Raw genomic sequence first — 18,131 nt, 5'->3', positions numbered from 1 at the left:
ATATGGGTTGAATTTTATCTAATTTGATAGGTCAGGGGCCAAATATGACCAAATAATAGGTCAGATGCCAAATACACAGATTTTGAATAGGTCATGAGCCAAAAAGTGTTTTAAGCCAAAAATGAAATGTTTTTAACTATCACATCTATTTTTAAACAATGAAATATTACTACATAGAGTCTATATAGACTAATGTTAGGGGGCCAAAACTACTCATACCATGGTGGTTCTGATGGTCGGAGGGACCAGGCCCCAGGCTGCCTCCGCCCCTGGCTCCTATACATACTTATTTAATTTTTTATTAAGTAGTCTTTCTTTTCATATTTTTCGTAAATATAATAATATTAAATTTTAATAATAAAATAATAAATAAGGTGTGAATAAATAAAATGTGAATAAATAAAGTGTGAATACAAAGAATATTGTTTGAAGATGAACTAAAAGTCTTCTTACGAGTAATTGTCATCTTTCTCTATTTAATGAAATATATTAAATATATCATTTATATTTCATTTTGATTGAGCAAGTAATGTTAAGATTACAATACATAATCATATCTTATTCAAAACTGATAATCTCTATCCATCTGATTCTTACAACAAGTTACAAAATTAAAACAATAAAATCTAAGTCATGTGAGAGGCATTTACTATTTTTTTTATTGTGGTCACAAAATTTTACACAATTCTGTTTAAATTACAGAGGAGAATTTGTAGTGGTATGTGTGGAAGAAGAAGTATCAGGGGAATTAGAACGAACATGACCTTCACTATGAGATTGCTTTGTAACAGCTGGTGCAGCCACCGGCGCATATATTCCGTTGGCTGCTTTTTCCCCTGCTGATGATGCTGCATATTCAGGCGGCGGCACCCATATTCCACCCACTACTACAAACTGTGGTGCTTGTGGATTATTGTTATTGTGAATTCCGGAGGCTGGCCTTCTTGTGTGCAAACGATATTTCTGAAACAAATTAAAATTAATTTCAATCTACCATTCCCAATTACCATAAATTAACCATATTAAACACTGTCAAACAACTCACCTGCAAATGGCTCTTGACTTCATCGTTAGTTAATCCATCCACCTTCATTAGCTCTCTAATTTGTTTCGGTGTTGCAGCTGCATTAATTTAGAAATTAATTCAATTAATCCGATGTTTAATTAAGAAAAATATAAAACAAATCTGTTAATTATTTGTTTTGAGAAATCACTTACTATGGGATCCGCCAAGTTGTTGAAGAGCATGTAGAAAACGTCTATGTAACTCCGGTGACCAACAACGTCTTTGTTTTTTCTGACTGTCTGTCTCTTCTGATTTTTTGTGACTTCCACCACCACCACCACCACTAGTCCCTAATGCTGTTATTGTCTCCGCCGTTGAACTGTTTGAAGAAGCTGGTACTCTGGCGATAATTTGATTACTCTTGGCTGGACTAGTTTTCTCTTTGTGAAATGGCTGAAATGCTCCTCCATTTCTCTTCACCTCAGTCACCACAGCCTTTCTAGGAACAGCCTGAACATCATATTCAATTAAAAAATTAATAAACTATATGCTTAATTTCTAATTAGAAATCATTAAATTGAGCATGTGAGAAGTTACAATACCTCTCCGGCAGGTGGATCTGGAGACTGATTATTCCATAACTGCACAGATTTAAGCCAGTCAGATTTCTTCTTATGATCAATTAGCTTCTCCTTGTTACTGATTCGCTTATGAGAATGGTGCTCTTCATCATCATCATCGTCATTATCATTATCAGAAGAAGAATGAGTTCGCTTGATAGGCATGAATTCCTCGAGCACCATCGGGCGAGTTCCCTCACTGGAGTTTGACTGCTCGGAGCACTCCTCCGATTGGCCATGAATGCAGTCCGTGGTTGTACCTGATAATTCCTTTTTAGATGCCTCGATCGCTGCACCCCCACCATTTCCACACCGTTAATTCAAATTAACAGATCTCTCTCTCTCTTTTGGTATAGCCATAAAAACAAAAACAAATTAACAAATATATAATTAAAACCGACCTTGCGTGACAAGCTCTAAACACAAAGGGAGCTCTCGTTGAAAGACCTGAATTTTGCGCTTCTCTTCCTCTAATGCCTCAACATATTTATGACATCTCTGCATCTTCTCTGCACAATCCATTTCCTTAATATTATGATGATTAATTAGCAATGATGGTGATGAGGAGGATGGGTAAGAATAAGAAGAAGATATATATGAAGATCAAAGAAGTGAGTTATGGTCTAAGCATAGATAGATCCGAAGTAACAAGGGGGAAAAAGGAAAGAAGGGGGAGAATATGGAATCTAAGCAGAATCAGAAAAGGGACTAAAGGGACAAGAAAAAACCAAGAATAAGAAGAGAAGAGAAACAATTTATACGAGAATTGACAAGGACAATAAAAATTGTGGAAGAAATAAGAATATTTAAGAAATACGGGGCGGAGAGGATGGATTTGAAGAGAAGGGAAGGGAAGAGATGGAGAATCAAAGTCGGGGCGTCGCATACCAAAACGAATCTTTGATGTGTGGGTATTTAGAGAGAGAAACTCTAATTTTGAATATTCGATGGAGGGTGCGATTCGCTTTTCGTCGCTTCTCCCTCTGCCTCACCCTTTTTTTATTTAGTGTCTAGATAATATCAAAGTTACTCTTATCTTTCTTCCTTTAGCCCAAAATATATTTTCCATTCATTTTTAGTTTGGGACAAGTGTCAAATTTGACATTAAAACCTCATATTTGCGCTTTACCTCTTTTACAAGAGCTCATAACTTCTACTTTAAAAAAAAAAAAAAAAACAGTTTTTTTCAATAACAAACTGTTAGCAGTAACAGCATACAGCAAACTGTAACAAAAAACAGTAGGTAAAACAAACGGATCCGAAATATTCTAGATTTATGATTTATTTGTTTCACCTTTATATGATTATTTTTAGTTGTTTATTATGTGTTGTTGCTAATAGGTTGTAGATATTTATTATTACAACTATGAAAAAACAAAATACTTTATCAATACTAGTAATTCATTGTTTTACTGATTCTATTGATTAAAAGAAAAGAAAAATTAAGATAGGGGTCAGATTGCAAGAAAACAATATTTCAGACAATAGGGAAAAAAACTGTGAAAGTGGATAGGATATTATATAAATAATGGATCTGAATGGAATATACTTGTGGGATTGTCAAAGGGAGAGAAAATGTGGAATCTTGAGAGGGTGTACAGGTGGCGTATGATTAGGTGTGTACATAAATACACGATAACTCTCCTCATTATTATCCGGCTTTTCACGTCATGTATGGGCCAACTTACCCTTTAACCCTTCTTCCCACATTGTACGACTTCCTTGAATCATTGTTGTCTCTTCTACACTCGCTCCTCTGACATGTACTTCTATGCGCCTTCTATCCAATTTACACAGTCCACCTCATCTTCTCTCTAAATGAGTGCTAATTTTGCTGATCTGGATTTTATTTTCTTGTTATCATCTTATCTCCTCATTGTTTAGATTCTGTTTTTTTCACTCAAATTAAGTAAGCTAATCAAATAATAATTAAAATAAAAAACTTATTTTTTATAATGATTGTAATAATAATAATAAATAATAATAAATAAATAATGATAAGTTATTGAATTGAACTAAAATTACTGATATTGAAATTAAATAATAAAGTACAGAGCTTTACAAATTCTATAATATTTTTTTGTGCTGTTTAGAATATTTTCTGTTATTTTCTTATGTTTGATTTAGTCAGTATTAGTTGCTGATTTATAGGAAGTGGTTATTCAGCAGATAATGTTTGATTGAGTGACATGAATCTCTCTTTTCTGTTACTATCCCTGCTTAAACTCATTATCAGATCAATAACAACGTAGCTTTTTACAACAAATTGAGTTGTTATCAAATCATCTCATTCATTCTCTTTTATTGATTTGAAATTTCAGCATAAACATTTGTTAGCAATATCAATTTATAAAAGAAATTACAATAGGAACATAATAATAACTTTATTGAATTCAAGAAATTTATTTTATATAATAAACCTTCAGATGAATTGGCTGAACATAAGGATGAGATTCTGAGACCTAATAAAATCAATCTCCTTAAGACAGATTTTACCATAATCGACAATCGTCTCGTATGATATGACAGAAGCGTGAGTCGAACTATAATCGTGTGACTTTAATGATTGAAACACTTGATAAATAAGCAATTTTTATGAACTTACAGAATTGAGTATTGATTTACCTTTAGCATAACAACCAATAGAGATAGAGCATACATTCATCCTTATTAAGACATAAATTCTTGACAAGAAAATGATTCAAATGAAGTTCCTTTTATTTGATTCCATTAATAAGATAAGGTGAAAATGAGAAATTAATTTTAAGAAGAAAACGAGACAATATTAAATGGTATAATTAAGAACGAAGGTGAAAAATCAACAATTAATTTTAGTAAGAAATAGAAATAATTATTATTGATGAAAAATATGAGATCGCTTTATGTTTCAGCTTTTAGCTTTTATATAGATTTTTTTAGGAAAGCTTTTATATAGATGTAATATAAAAAAAATATTCCATAAAAAATATATATATTAACCATACAAGGTTTTCTTTCTAAAAAATAGTGATAATAAAAAAGGAGAAAAATGTAAATTTAATAGCTTTATTGTATTAATAAAAAAAATCATAATTTAGATGTGTTCTTAAATAAATAGAAGTATGTAACAAAAGGGGACAAAATATGAAAAGAAGTGGCGGAGATTGGTTATGGATTAACTTCAGGTACGAACGTCTTCCTAGTTTCTGTTTCTATTGCGGGGTTATAGGACATTCGGACAAATTCTGTGTCTCTTTATACAATGATCCTAATCCTCCAGCTGAGAGACAATTTGACAGTTTTCTAAGGGCACGTGGGGGCAGTCAGGTTGGGAGGGAATTGTTGGGGTTTAGTGTCCTATAGACAATTGTTCTAGGATACAAACTTAATGTAAATGAAGTGTTCTTTATATCATTTATTTTAATAAGATATATGTTTTATAACTATATAAAGGCAATCCCTTTTAAGCACTAAATAAAGTCTAATAAAAGGAAATCCGTAAGTTTGTTTAAAGTGATCATAAAGTGTTCATACAAGCATGAAGTGAGACTAAACTTTATGATAAACTAATAAACTTAAAACCACCCCAAGTCAAGTGATATGCCCAGGATTGACATATCACTGTTGAGACTTGCATGTAACAATGTCTTCTGTCCGACAAAAAGCTGATCTCACAAGCTTCAGATATACAGATATCTGGACAGTTACGTGGATCCAATGAAAGGGAGTTCATTAGGATTGGGGATCCGATTTGAGATAACAAGAATGGGTAGATTCATCCTTGTCACATGTTCATCTCATTGGTATTAATAGGTATAACTAATCCTCAGACTCAAAGGAATATTAATTGGTATTCTGGATTACGGAATGTGACGTTTTGACTCTGGTGTAACACGATCCTTAACAGAGATGACTCTGGGGTGTGAACAGTAGACGTTGGGTATCACAGGAAGTGATTGCGGGATCGTTATATATTGGATTGAGCATTTATCACTCCCGATAAATGGGAGATACATCCAAGGATCGCTTGTGGAAGACTCGACTCTAAATCCTTGCAAGGTGATAGCTTAAGACTTGAAATACAGATTTCACTTAACCTATCTATTTGAGTTGACTCGGCCTATACAAGTAAAACGAACGTCTCGCTATATGTGACTTGACATCATCCATAGTCATAAGATTCAGTTCAAGGATGTAGTTGATAAAGGATCGAATTATACTGTAACTAATACGGAAAGGTTAACGACAGAATCAACCTGTCTTCTTATGGCTCTGGGGGAATGATTACGGACTTGCTAATCACATACTCTGTACATCATTCCATTATGCAAAGATTAAATATAATTCTTTGAAAATTAATTTAATAAAGTTGCATACGGCCAGTAGTAATAGGAACCTAATGGGTCACACATAAGACTTGGAACCTAAAAGAGAGATAGATGTTAATTAATTGATGGAAGCCCAATTGAGCGCAATAAGGCCCATGGACCAAAAGGGGGGGTCGAAATTCATGTAGTATGTACATGAATAATTAATTTGATTTTTTTATCAATCCTAATTAGATTATGATTATGAATTAAATTAATTAAGAGATAAATAAATTAGGAGTTTTAATTAGATTATAATACTCATATTATTATCCAATAAGGTTATTATTATTATCCTTAATATGTTAGATATATAATGAGATAATAATTAGAAATTCTATTCTGAATTGAATTCCTATTCAGTAACCTAATTCTATCTAACTAGGGATTAGATACAAGAGATTATAAATTCCCCCCTCCCTTAGGATTTTCGAAATCCAAGTGTGCAAACCCTAGAGAGATTTTTGAAATCCACCCTAATGCAAGAGAGAGAATATTCGACCCCTAGTTCGAGGACGAGATTTTTCTACGGCTTCCTTCCGATCAATTGATTTCATCTATTTCTTTTATCCTTGATCTTGTGTTGATTAATTAGAGGCAATCTATTTTGGTTGTTATTCAACGGTTGATTCTAACTTAATCTTCCCGTGTTTTATTTCGTGCTTGGGAACTCGGAGAAGAGTTGTGAGCACTTCATTAACAACGGTAGATTGATCATCAAAAGGTAATTCTTCTTATCCCTCTTTATATGAAATAACGATTAACGGATCCTAGGGTTAATGGAAATAGGTTAAAAATTTTATATTTCCGCTGCTATACCTTAGCCTAATTTCTAACAGTGGTATCAGAGCCATAGTTAAATCCGTTATTTCATATATGAAAATTTAGAAGTTTTTCAATAGGATTGAATAAATATTTATAGTTAGGATTAATTAACAAATTGTTTTGATTAATTAATTCTAAAGATAAATAAGTTTTAATTAATTGTTAATTAAAATAGATTATGCGTATGTTTCTAATTATTTTGGTTGATAATCATCATAACAAAATCTATTAGTTTTATAGTTAGATTAATAAAATCAGTTTTATTAATTCTAAAGAGAAAACGGAAATCTATAGTAGTTTTTCCTATTTTCTGAAAATCGTTTTAAAACCGTTTTAGAACTGATATATATATATATATATATATTTAAAATTCTTATATAAAAAAAAATTGCGACAGCAGCTCGAGTCGCGCCTCGCGGCGCGACTGGCCGCTGTCGCGCGGCTGCCGCAAGGCAGCGGCGGTTCAGCCTTCCTAGGGCTGCTGCCAATCGGCAGCAGCCCACCCTCGGGCCCGGCCCGAGACCCACTTGAATTTAAATTGTTTAAAACCGGTTTTTATATATATTTGAATATATATGTTTCAGAAATTGATAGTTTTCTGTTTTGATTATCGAATGAAAATTTGTTTAAAAGTTTATTTTACCAATTTGTAAATCAAAATGTTAAATGAATTGAAATCAAAATAATTGGGACGTGCATAATTGACGTTTTGTATAGTTATATTAATCTAAGGATTAATATAAAGATACGAAACTATTAGAAGTAAAATTGGATGAAAGTTAATTTAATAAGTTAATGTGATTAACCTAAATATTACATAAAATAGTTATGTAATCAACCAATTAAATTTATTTAATTGAGTCTATGCATGTTTGGAGTTATGGATATATTTGGATCCTCTTTTAGTCTTTTGGTATTTTTGAAATAGGGCCTGTGAGTCCTGCCTTTCTACTATCTATTGTAATTTCTCCTCTCATCTAATTCCCTTCAATTCAATTGAAGTTTTCTTTAGTAGTATAGAAATTAATATGTAATTTCAAGGCGTCATGGAGAAGACGGAGGACCTAAAGAGAAATATGTAATAGTTAGTATTTCCTTAGGTTTGCCCTTTTATTCCGTCTCTGGCTCGACGGAATAATTTAGATGATATGTCCATAACGCCAATGTATGTGAATGTATGTGTCTGATGTATGCTAAAGCAAATCAAGACTAAGTTAGATTATGAGACCTAAAATAAAATCCCTCATTAAAAAGTTAAGTAAATAAACAAGTTATTAAAATCGGTTGCCCCTCCCTAATATTATAATTCAGCCGGCAGTACTGGGGGCCTTTGGGTTGTTGAGCAAACTCAAGCTCGGGGTCTTACGGTAACACCTGAATTATCGAAAATTACTTTTCATGAATATGGGGTAATACTTAAATTAGATTATGATAATTGGATGAGCAAACTCATGTTGTCATAAACTAATGGGCAATATGGTTGGGATTAATGTGAATAGCATATTAGTTACTAATGTGGTTAGTAACCCAATAACCTAGGAATCACATTAAAGATGTGATTGATTACATGAATCTACCTAACGAATGAGACTAGCTTGTTGAGCAAACTCAAGGCGAAATCTCAGGAGTTAGGATCCTAGCTCACTAAAGGATTTGTGAAATTCTTTGAATTAATATGGAGGGCTATTAATTTGGCAAAATAGCGGGAGCAATCTAAAATAAACTAAAAGGCCTATAATTTTAGATTGATATACTTTAAGCAAATGAATGACATACGTTTACTCTTTCTCACTCTCAGGTTTAATTAAACACACTCTTAAAATCATGACTAAAACCAATCTGCAAAACATTCTTACCGATAACAAATTGAATGGTTCAAACTTCACCGACTGGTTTCGTAACCTCAAAATCGTTTTGAAGTTCGATAAAATAGGGTATGTACTTGATACATCGATACCCCCTCTCCCTGCTAATGATGCTCCCATTGAGGAAATTGATGCTTACCAGAAGCACAAGGCTGATGATGATCATGCCGGATGCATCATACTTGCATCGATGACACCGGAATTACAAAGGCAACATGAGGAAATGGATGCCTATTCCATCATCATGCACCTAAAGGAATTGTTTGGGAAATAGACCAGGTGCGAACGCTACGAGATATCCAAGTTGCTATATCGTTGCAGGATGCAAGAGGGCACATCTGTCATGACACATTGTGTCAAGATGATTGGCTACATTACCAAACTTTCTAGTATTGGATTTGCGATGGATAACGAATTAAGCATAGACTTAATTCTTCAATCCCTCCCGGAGAGTTATTCACAGTTCATTATGAACTATCAGATGAATGACTTGCAAACCTCTCTTGAAGAGCTTGCAAACATGCTCAAGTCAGTTGAGCCCAATATGAAGAAAGACAAAGCCATACCGGCTCTTGTCATAGAGGGATCAAAGAAGACGAAAGGGAATTCTCCCAATCCTAAATATCCCAAGAAAGGTAAGAAAGCCGTGCCCAACAAAACTAAGGGAAAGGAAGTGAAGAAGCCCAAAGGAGAGTGCCACTTCTGTGGTAAAGACGGACATTGGAAGAGAAACTGCATGGAGTACCTGGCCTCCCTTAAGAAGGGAAATGGCGGTGCTTCAACATCTGGTAATGTTTTATATTGAAATAAATACAGTTTCACAGTCTGAATCTTGGGTACTTGATACCGGATGTGGATCTCATATTTGTACAAATATGCAGGAGCTAAAACAGACTAAGGAACTAAAGAAAGGAAGCATAAACTTGCGAGTGGGAAATGGAGCAAGAGTTGCCGCCCTCGCAATTGGAGATTATGTTTTGAATTTGTCATCTGGGCTTGTAATAGAATTAAGGAACTGTTTGTATGTTCCACAAATGTCTTGCAACATTATTTCTATTAGCCGTCTTGTTGACGACGGTTTTCATATTTCAATAAAAGACAAACATTGCGATTTTTATAAAGATTCGATCTTTTATTTTCCAGGAATATCACAAAATGGGATTTATGTGTTAGATGACAAAATTTCTGTTTTCGCAATTGATACCAAAAGACATAAGCTAGATAATTCAACATACTTGTGGCATTGTCGTTTAGGCCATATAAACAAGAGACGCATGCTAAAGCTACATTCGGATGGGCTTATAGATCCAATCGATCCCGAATCATTGGAAACATGCGAATCATGTTTAAAAGGTAAAATGACAAAGACACCCTTTAGCAATAAAGGTGAGCGTGTATCAGACACTCTAGGACTCATTCATTCAGATGTATGCGGTCCTATATCAGTCCAAGCAAGAGGAGGATTCAGATTCTTCATAAGCTTCATAGATGACCATACCCGATATGGTTACATCTACTTGATGAAGCACAAATCAGAAGCTTTTGAGAAATTCAAATGCTTCAAGAATGAAGTAGAAAATCAATTAGGAAAGAAAATAAAGACGCTTCGATTTGATCGAGGTGGTGAATATCTTTCAGATGATTTTCTGAATTATCTAACTGAATGTGGGATATGCTCACAATGGACACCTCCCTATACACCACAACACAATGGTGTATCCGAGAGGAGAAACCGTACCCTACTAGATATGGTACGATCCATGATGAGCATGGCCTTACTTCCAAAGACATTCTGGGGCTATGCCTTAGAAACTGCCCTCTTCACCCTAAATCGAGTACCAACTAAATCCGCTAGTTCCACACCATATGAATTGTTCGTTGGTAGGAAACCCGTGTTTTCATTTATGAGAGTATGGGGTTGTTCAGCATTTGTCAAACGTATTACGTCCGACAAACTAGATTCGAAATCTGATAAATGTTTCTTCATTGGATACCCTAAGGAAACTAAGCAATATTACTTCTATCATCCAGATGATCAGAAAGTAATAGTATCCAGGCACGCAACCTTCTTAGAGAAAGAGTTTCTCGAAGAAACACAAAAGGGAAGCATGATTGAACTTGATGAAGTTCAAGAAAAAGAAACACCGACTGAAACAACAGAGGCGGTTGAGGTACCCGAAGTAGTCCCATTAGATGAGACTCCAGTGCCACCTATTCGTAGATCACAAAGAGTTCGTGAACTCCCAGTTAGATATGGTTTTCTAGTGGGAGATAATAATGAGGTTCCCGTGTTAGACGACGAACCCGAAAACTACAAAGAGGCTCTTACTAGTCCAGATTCTAAAGCATGGCTTGAGGCCATGGATTCTGAAATGGATTCCATATATACTAACCAAGTGTGGACTTTGGTTGATCCACCCGAAGGGATAAAACCCATTGGGTGCAGATGGATCTTCAAAAAGAAGACAGACATGGATGGAAAGGTTAGCACCTACAAAGCTAGGTTAGTAGCGAAAGGATATCGTCAGAAGCAAGGAATTGATTATGACGAAACTTTCTCTCCTGTGGCTATGTCCAAATCAATCAGAATCATGCTTGCAATTGCCGCTCACTACGATTATGAGATTTGGCAAATGGATGTGAAAACAGCTTTCCTAAACGGAAACCTGCTTGAGGATGTATATATGATGCAGCCTGAAGGTTTCATATCGAAGGATGCAAATAAAGTTTGCAAACTTCAGAGATCCATTTATGGACTCAAGCAAGCATCAAGAAGCTGGAATAAGTGTTTTGACGAAACCATAAAACAATTTGGTTTCGAACAAAATTGCGAAGAAGCTTGCATTTACAAGAAAGCAAGTGGGAGCTCTATAGCATTTCTCATACTATATGTGGACGATATATTATTAATGGGAAATGACATTGCTCTACTACAGGCGGTAAAAGTATGGTTATCTGGTAACTTCTCAATGAAAGACCTTGGTGAAGCAGCTTATATACTTGGTATAAAGATCTACAGAGATAGATCGAGAAGACTGCTTGGTCTTTCACATGCTACATACATTGAAAAGGTGCTAAATCGGTTTAGCATGCTTGAATCGAAACGAGGTAACTTACCCATGCTACATGGAGTAAAGTTAAACAATCATCAATGTCCTAAAACCGATGATGACAAAAGACGCATGGATGTAGTCCCGTACGCCAGCGCAATCGGTTCGATTATGTATGCTATGCTATGCACTAGACCTGACGTAGCGTTCGCGTTATCTGTAACGAGTCGTTACCAAGGGAATCCAGGAGACGAGCATTGGATTGTCGTCAAGAACATTCTTAAGTACTTGAGAAGAACTAAAGATATGTTCATAGTATACGGAGAAGGTGATCTGAAAATAGAAGTATTTTCAGACGCAAGTCATCTCACAGATGAGAATGATTTTAAATCCCAATCCGGATACCTGTTTATCTTGAATGGGGGCGCGGTTAGTTGGAAGAGTTCCAAGCAGGGAAGCGTAGCTTTCTCTACGACCGAGTCAGAGTATATCGCAGCTGCGGAAGCAGCAAAGGAAGCGGTTTGGATAAGAAAGTTCATTACAGAACTTGGCGTGGTGCCTGACATTGTAAATCCCATTACACTGTATTGTAATAACATGGAGCCATTGCACAAGCAAAAGAACCACGGTCTCATAATGCGTCCAAGCATTACCTTAAGCGATACCACATCATAAGAGAGATTGTGGCTAGAGGAGATGTGAGAATAGAAAGAGTACCCACAGAGGACAACGTTGCAGATCCGTTAACAAAGCCCTTAACCCAGAGTGTACATGATCGTCATCTAACTTCTACTGGGATAAGTTTTAGAAACAATTGGCTTTAGTCCAAGTGGGAGTATGTTGGGGTTTAGTGTCCTATAGACAATTGTTCTAGGATACAAACTTAATGTAAATGAAGTGTTCTTTATATCATTTATTTTAATGAGATATATGTTTTATAACTATATAAAGGCAATCCCTTTTAAGCACTAAATAAAGTCTAATAAAAGGAAATTCGTAAGTTTGTTTAAAGTGATCATAAAGTGTTCATACAAGCATGAAGTGAGACTAAACTTTATGATAAACTAATAAACTTAAAACCACCCCAAGTCAAGTGATATGCCCAGGATTGACATATCAATGTTGAGACTTGCATGTAACAATGTCTTCTGTCCGACAGAAAGCTGATCTCACAAGCTTCAGATATACAGATATCTGGACAGTTACGTGGATCCAATGAAAGGGAGTTCATTAGGATTGGGGATCTGATTTGAGATAACATGATGGGTAGATTCATCCTTGTCACCTGTTCATCTCATTGGTATTAATAGGTATAACTAATCCTCAGACTCAAAGGAATATTAATTGGTATTCTGGATTACGGAATGTGACGCTTTGACTCTTGTGTAACACGATCCTTAATAGAGATGACTCTGGGGTGTGAACAGTAGACGTTGGGTATCACAGGAAGTGATTGCGGGATCGTTATATATTGGATTGAGCATTTATCACTCCCGATAAATGGGAGATACATCCAAGGATCGCTTGTGGAAGACTCGACTCTAAATCCTTGCAAGGTGATAGCTTAAGACTTGAAATACATATTTCACTTAACCTATCTATTTGAGTTGACTCGGCCTGTACAAGTAAAACGAACGTCTCGCTATATGTGACTTGACATCATCCATAGTCATAAGATTCAGTTCAAGGATGTAGTTGATAAAGGATCGAATTATACTGTAACTAATACGGAAAGGTTAACGACAGAATCAACCTGTCTTCTTATGGCTCTGGGGGAATGATTACAGACTTGCTAATCACATACTTTGTACATCATTCCGTTATGCAAAGATTAAATATAATTCTTTGAAAATTAATTTAATAAAGTTGCATACGGCTAGTAGTAATAGGAACCTAATGGGTCACACATAAGACTTGGAACCTAAAAGAGAGATATATGTTAATTAATTGATGGAAGCCCAATTGAGCCCAATAAGGCCCATGGACCAAAAGGGGGGGGGGGGTCGAAATTCATGTAGTATGTACATGAATAATTAATTTGATTTTTTTATCAATCCTAATTAGATTAGGATTATGAATTAAATTAATTAAGAGATAAATAAGTTAGGAGTTTTAATTAGATTATAATACTCCTATTATTATCCAATAAGGTTATTATTATTATCCTTAATATGTTAGATATATAATGAGATAATAATTAGGAATTCTATTCCGAATTGAATTCCTATTCAGTAACCTAATTCTATCTAACTAGGGATTAGATACAAGAGATTATAAATACCCCCTCCCTTAGGATTTTCAAAATCCAAGTGTGCAAACCCTAGAGAGATTTTCGAAATCCACCCTAGTGCAAGAGAGAGAATATTCGACCCCTAGTTCGAGGACAAGATTTTTCTACGGCTTCCTTCCGATCAATTGATTTCATCTATTTCTTTTATCCTTGATCTTGTGTTGATTAATTAGAGGCAATCTATTTTGGTTGCTATTCAACGGTTGATTCTAACTTAATCTTCCCGTGTTTTATTTCGTACTTGGGAACTCGGAGAAGAGTTGTGGGCACTTCATTAACAACGGTAGATTGATCATCAAAAGGTAATTCTTCTTATCCCTCTTTATATGAAATAACGATTAACGGATCCTAGGGTTAATGGAAATAGGTTAAAATTTTTATATTTCCGCTGCTATACCTTAGCCTAATTTCCAACAGGAATGGTTGCAGGAATCACCAGTATCAGAAGTAGGAGGAAGTAAGGTTGTGGCTCAGGGGGTGCAAATCCAAGAGCAAGCTCTCGATAAGGCACAGGGAAATTCTGAAGAAGCATCGAGTTTTATTCATGATCCGAAAAGACCGAGAAGGGAGGAGAGGGAGATGGAGATGGATATGGAGATCAATGGTTACTCAAATAACGAAGAAGGGGCGGGACCTGGGATTCAGGCCCACCTGAACCAATGAGTATCCTAAGCTGGAACTGTCGTGGGTTGGGCAACTCACGCACAGTTAATGTTCTCCTGGACATAATCAGGATTCACAAGCCTATGGTTCTATTCTTGATGGAGACAATGATCAAAGAAGAGAAAGTTTGGAAGATTTGTAAGCAATTGGGATTCTCAAGGACTCATATTGTTGATGGAAGCGGGCACGGAGGTGGCCTGGTTATGTGCTGGAAGGAATCAATCAAAGTGGAAATCATATCATCTTCACCAAATTTCATTGACTCTAAAATTTTGTTTTCTAATTTCAGTTCTTGGAGGATCATTGGTTTCTATGGTTATCCGGAAAGAATTAGATGTCGAGCATCTTGGGACTTGCTGCGATCCCTCAAGGAACAAGATGGGTTGGCGTGGTGTTGTATAGGTGACTTTAATGATATCCTCACTGTTAATGAAAAAGTCGGAGGTAGAAGACAACCGGATTGGTTACTGAATGGTTTTAAGTCAGCTGTAGAGGATAGCGATTTATTTAATATCGACATGTCTGGACATCCATACACTTGGGAAGTAGGATGCGTGACTGATCACTGGATAAAGGAACGACTTGATAGAGCTTTGGTTAACACGGTATGGAAATCAACTTTCGCAACATCTAAACTTCATAATTTACTAACTGTGGCTTCCGATCACTCAGCTCTACTGCTCGAAATTCAAGCATGGATCCGTAAACCACAGGTACGAAGGTTTCGGTTCGAGAATGCGTGGGTTAGGGAAGATCAGTGTGCTTCGGTAGTTGCCAATTCATGGCGTATGGATGATAGTTGTCTAATTTCTGAAAAAATTGAAAGATGCTCATCGGCTTTACAAGGATGGAGATCTAATTTGGAAAGTAATTTCAGGAAGTCACTCGGTGCTATGAGAATCATGATGGAGAGGTACAAGAGCAGCAAAGATGAGTATGGTATTGAGCAATTTTTCAAAGCTTCTTCTGCTTATACAAAAATTCTGAAGCAACAAGAGGATTTCTGGAAGCAGCGTGCAAAGCTCTTCTGGTTAAAAGAAGGGGACTCAAATTCGAGATATTTTCATTCTTATGCCACTGAAAGGAAACAGAGGAATAGTTTTTCATCATTATTGGATGGTGCAGGGAATCGGGTAACATGGGGAAATGGTTTGGAAGAGCAGCTCACAGGTTATTTTGAGAATATATTTACCAGCACAGGAGTTGAAGATTCTGAGATCCTTGCACAGGTCAGTTCTAAAATTACAGAAATCCATTCTACTCTTCTATCTGAACCATTCACCGCCGATGATGTCAAAAAGGCGTGTTTTTCTATTCAACCTGAAAAAAGCCCGGGACCTGACGGGCTCAACCTTGCGTTTTTTCAGCATTATTGGGAAATTGTGGGGTCAGATGTTAGCAAAACGTGTCTGTCAATTCTAAGGGAAACTCAAATACCTCCGCAGCTCAATGATACTCTTATCGTACTAATTCCAAAAAAGAAAAATGTGGAAGCTGTGTTTGATCTTAGACCTATAGCCTTATGCAATGTGTTATTCAAGATTCTTTCCAAGATGTTGGCAAACTGATTCAAACGAGTTCTCCCTGATATAATTTCACCTAGCCAAAGTGCATTCATCCCCGGACGACTAATTAACGACAATATAGTGGTGGCATATGAGTTTGTACACAAGATGAAAAATATCAGATAAGGAAAAGTGGGCTGTTCGGCACTCATATTAGACATGAGCAAGGCTTATGATCATATTGAATGGCAATTTCTGAAAAATATGCTCCAAAAGCTGGGCTTTCCACCAATTTGGGTCAACTAGATCATGTTATATGTCACAACAATGTCGTATAAGATCATTCAAGACAACAGGGAGCTTGGGCCAATTATTCCACAAAGAGGCTTACGACAGGGTGATCCACTGTCCCCTTTCCTTTTTCTGATCTGTGCTGAAGGTCTCACGGCGTTATTAACTGCTAGGGAACGTGAAGGGAAATTGCATGGATTTAAAATTGCAAGAGGTGCGCCTACAATCTCACATCTATTCTTCGCTGACGACGGTCTTCTATTTTTTCGGGCCAATAAGACTGAGGCTAGTTGCATTCGAGATTGTTTGTCAAGTTATGAGAAAGCTTCAGGTTAATGCATTAATTTTCAAAAATCATCTCTGTTCTTTAGCACTAATACTCCGATTCAAGCAAGAAGTGAAGTAGTTAGTGAGGTGGGAGTCGGTGAAGTATCAGCTCTGGATAATTATCTTGGAGCCCCTATTGACATTGGAAGAAGTAAATCTAGAGTTTTTGGTTTCCTTAAAGACAGAATTTGGAACCGGATAAATAACTAGAAGGAGAAATTTCTGTCACGAGCTGGCAAGGAAATACTTATCAAAGCAGTTCTGCAATCTATCCCTACATATTTGATGGGTCTATTTCTTATGCCTATGGATTTCTGTGATGAAGTTAATAAATTGCTTAACAGGTTCTGGTGGAAATCATCAGGGACTAATCCATCAGGGATTCATTGGAAACGGTGGGAAGATTTGTGCGTTCCTAAATCTGAAGGTGGCATGGGATTCAGAAATATTCACCTCTTTAATTTGGCTCTCCTAGCTAAACAAAGTTGGCGAATTATACAAGACCCTGAATCACTGGTGGCAAAAATCCTCAAAGCTCATTATTTTCCTAATGGTGATTTTCTTAATGCAGGTCTGGGGCACAATCCTTCATATCTTTGGAGGAGTATCATTGCAGGTAGCTCTCTCCTTCGTGATGGATTAAGACGGAAGGTCGGAAGAGGCGACTCAATTCAGATTTGGGAGGATCCATGGCTCCTGGATGCGCTGAATCCTTTCGTCTCCTCCCCAAAGCCTATAAAAAGCAACACTGAGATGGTTTTCCAATTAAAAAATCCGGATGGAAACTGGGATGTTGACAGAATCACTTCACTTCTCAACGATCGTGATCGAAAGCTGATTTTCCATACCTGAACGGAATCATGGTAAGGAAGACTTATGGTTTTGGCAATTTACTCCGTCAAATTTCTATACCGTAAGGAGCGGATATTGGGCAGCAGTAGCAAAGGAAGTTGAAATCTCATCATCGTCGAACACTATCAATTGGAAACTAATTTGGAATTTGCATGTGGCACCGAAAGTTAAGAATTGCTTGTGGAGATTATTTGCGCGTTGTTTACCGACCATGTCAAATCTGGAAAAGCGCCATAGCTCACTACCAAATCGTTGTCCTATATGTAACCTGTCGGGGAAGACGAAACTCATATCTTCATCTCTTGTGTCTTTGCGAAACAACTATGGGGCCTGTTCTTTTCTGATAATCGTATGGATTACATTGCTGATGTTTTTTGCTGGTTTGGAAGTCTGTTAAACTCGTCCCTACAGGTGGCAGAATCAGCAGCAGTAATATTGTGGAATATCTGGAAATACTGGAATCAGGTAGTGTGGAATAAAAAATACAGCTT

General features: G+C 36.2%; 1 protein-coding gene across 1 annotated transcript; it reads right to left on the bottom strand.

Annotated features, from left to right (window-relative positions):
* Positions 1 to 508: 508 nt before the first annotated feature.
* Positions 509 to 2,610, bottom strand: LOC136234771 (transcription factor HHO3-like). The gene is made up of 5 exons (XM_066024247.1): positions 2,028 to 2,610; positions 1,609 to 1,916; positions 1,219 to 1,516; positions 1,046 to 1,122; positions 509 to 963 (listed from the first exon to the last, which is right to left on the bottom strand). The coding sequence occupies exons 1-5, from the start codon at positions 2,146 to 2,148 to the stop codon at positions 697 to 699; spliced, it is 1,071 nt and encodes a 356-aa protein (XP_065880319.1). The 5' UTR covers positions 2,149 to 2,610; the 3' UTR covers positions 509 to 696.
* Positions 2,611 to 18,131: the final 15,521 nt, after the last annotated feature.

Source organism: Euphorbia lathyris, chromosome 1 (assembly GCF_963576675.1).
Source record: "Euphorbia lathyris chromosome 1, ddEupLath1.1, whole genome shotgun sequence".
In the NCBI taxonomy this organism is placed as follows: Eukaryota; Viridiplantae; Streptophyta; class Magnoliopsida; order Malpighiales; family Euphorbiaceae; genus Euphorbia; species Euphorbia lathyris.
This window is presented reverse-complemented; position numbering and strand designations above follow the sequence as displayed.

Coding starts and splice junctions, on each gene's coding strand:
- LOC136234771 (XM_066024247.1), bottom strand. CDS start 2,148: ATGGATTGTGCAGAGAAGATGCAGAGATGTCATAAATATGTTGAGGCA. Junction 1,517..1,608: donor CAGATCCACCTGCCGGAGAG/GTATTGTAACTT, acceptor TATGATGTTCAG/GCTGTTCCTAGAAAGGCTGT. Junction 964..1,045: donor AAGTCAAGAGCCATTTGCAG/GTGAGTTGTTTG, acceptor AATTTGTTTCAG/AAATATCGTTTGCACACAAG.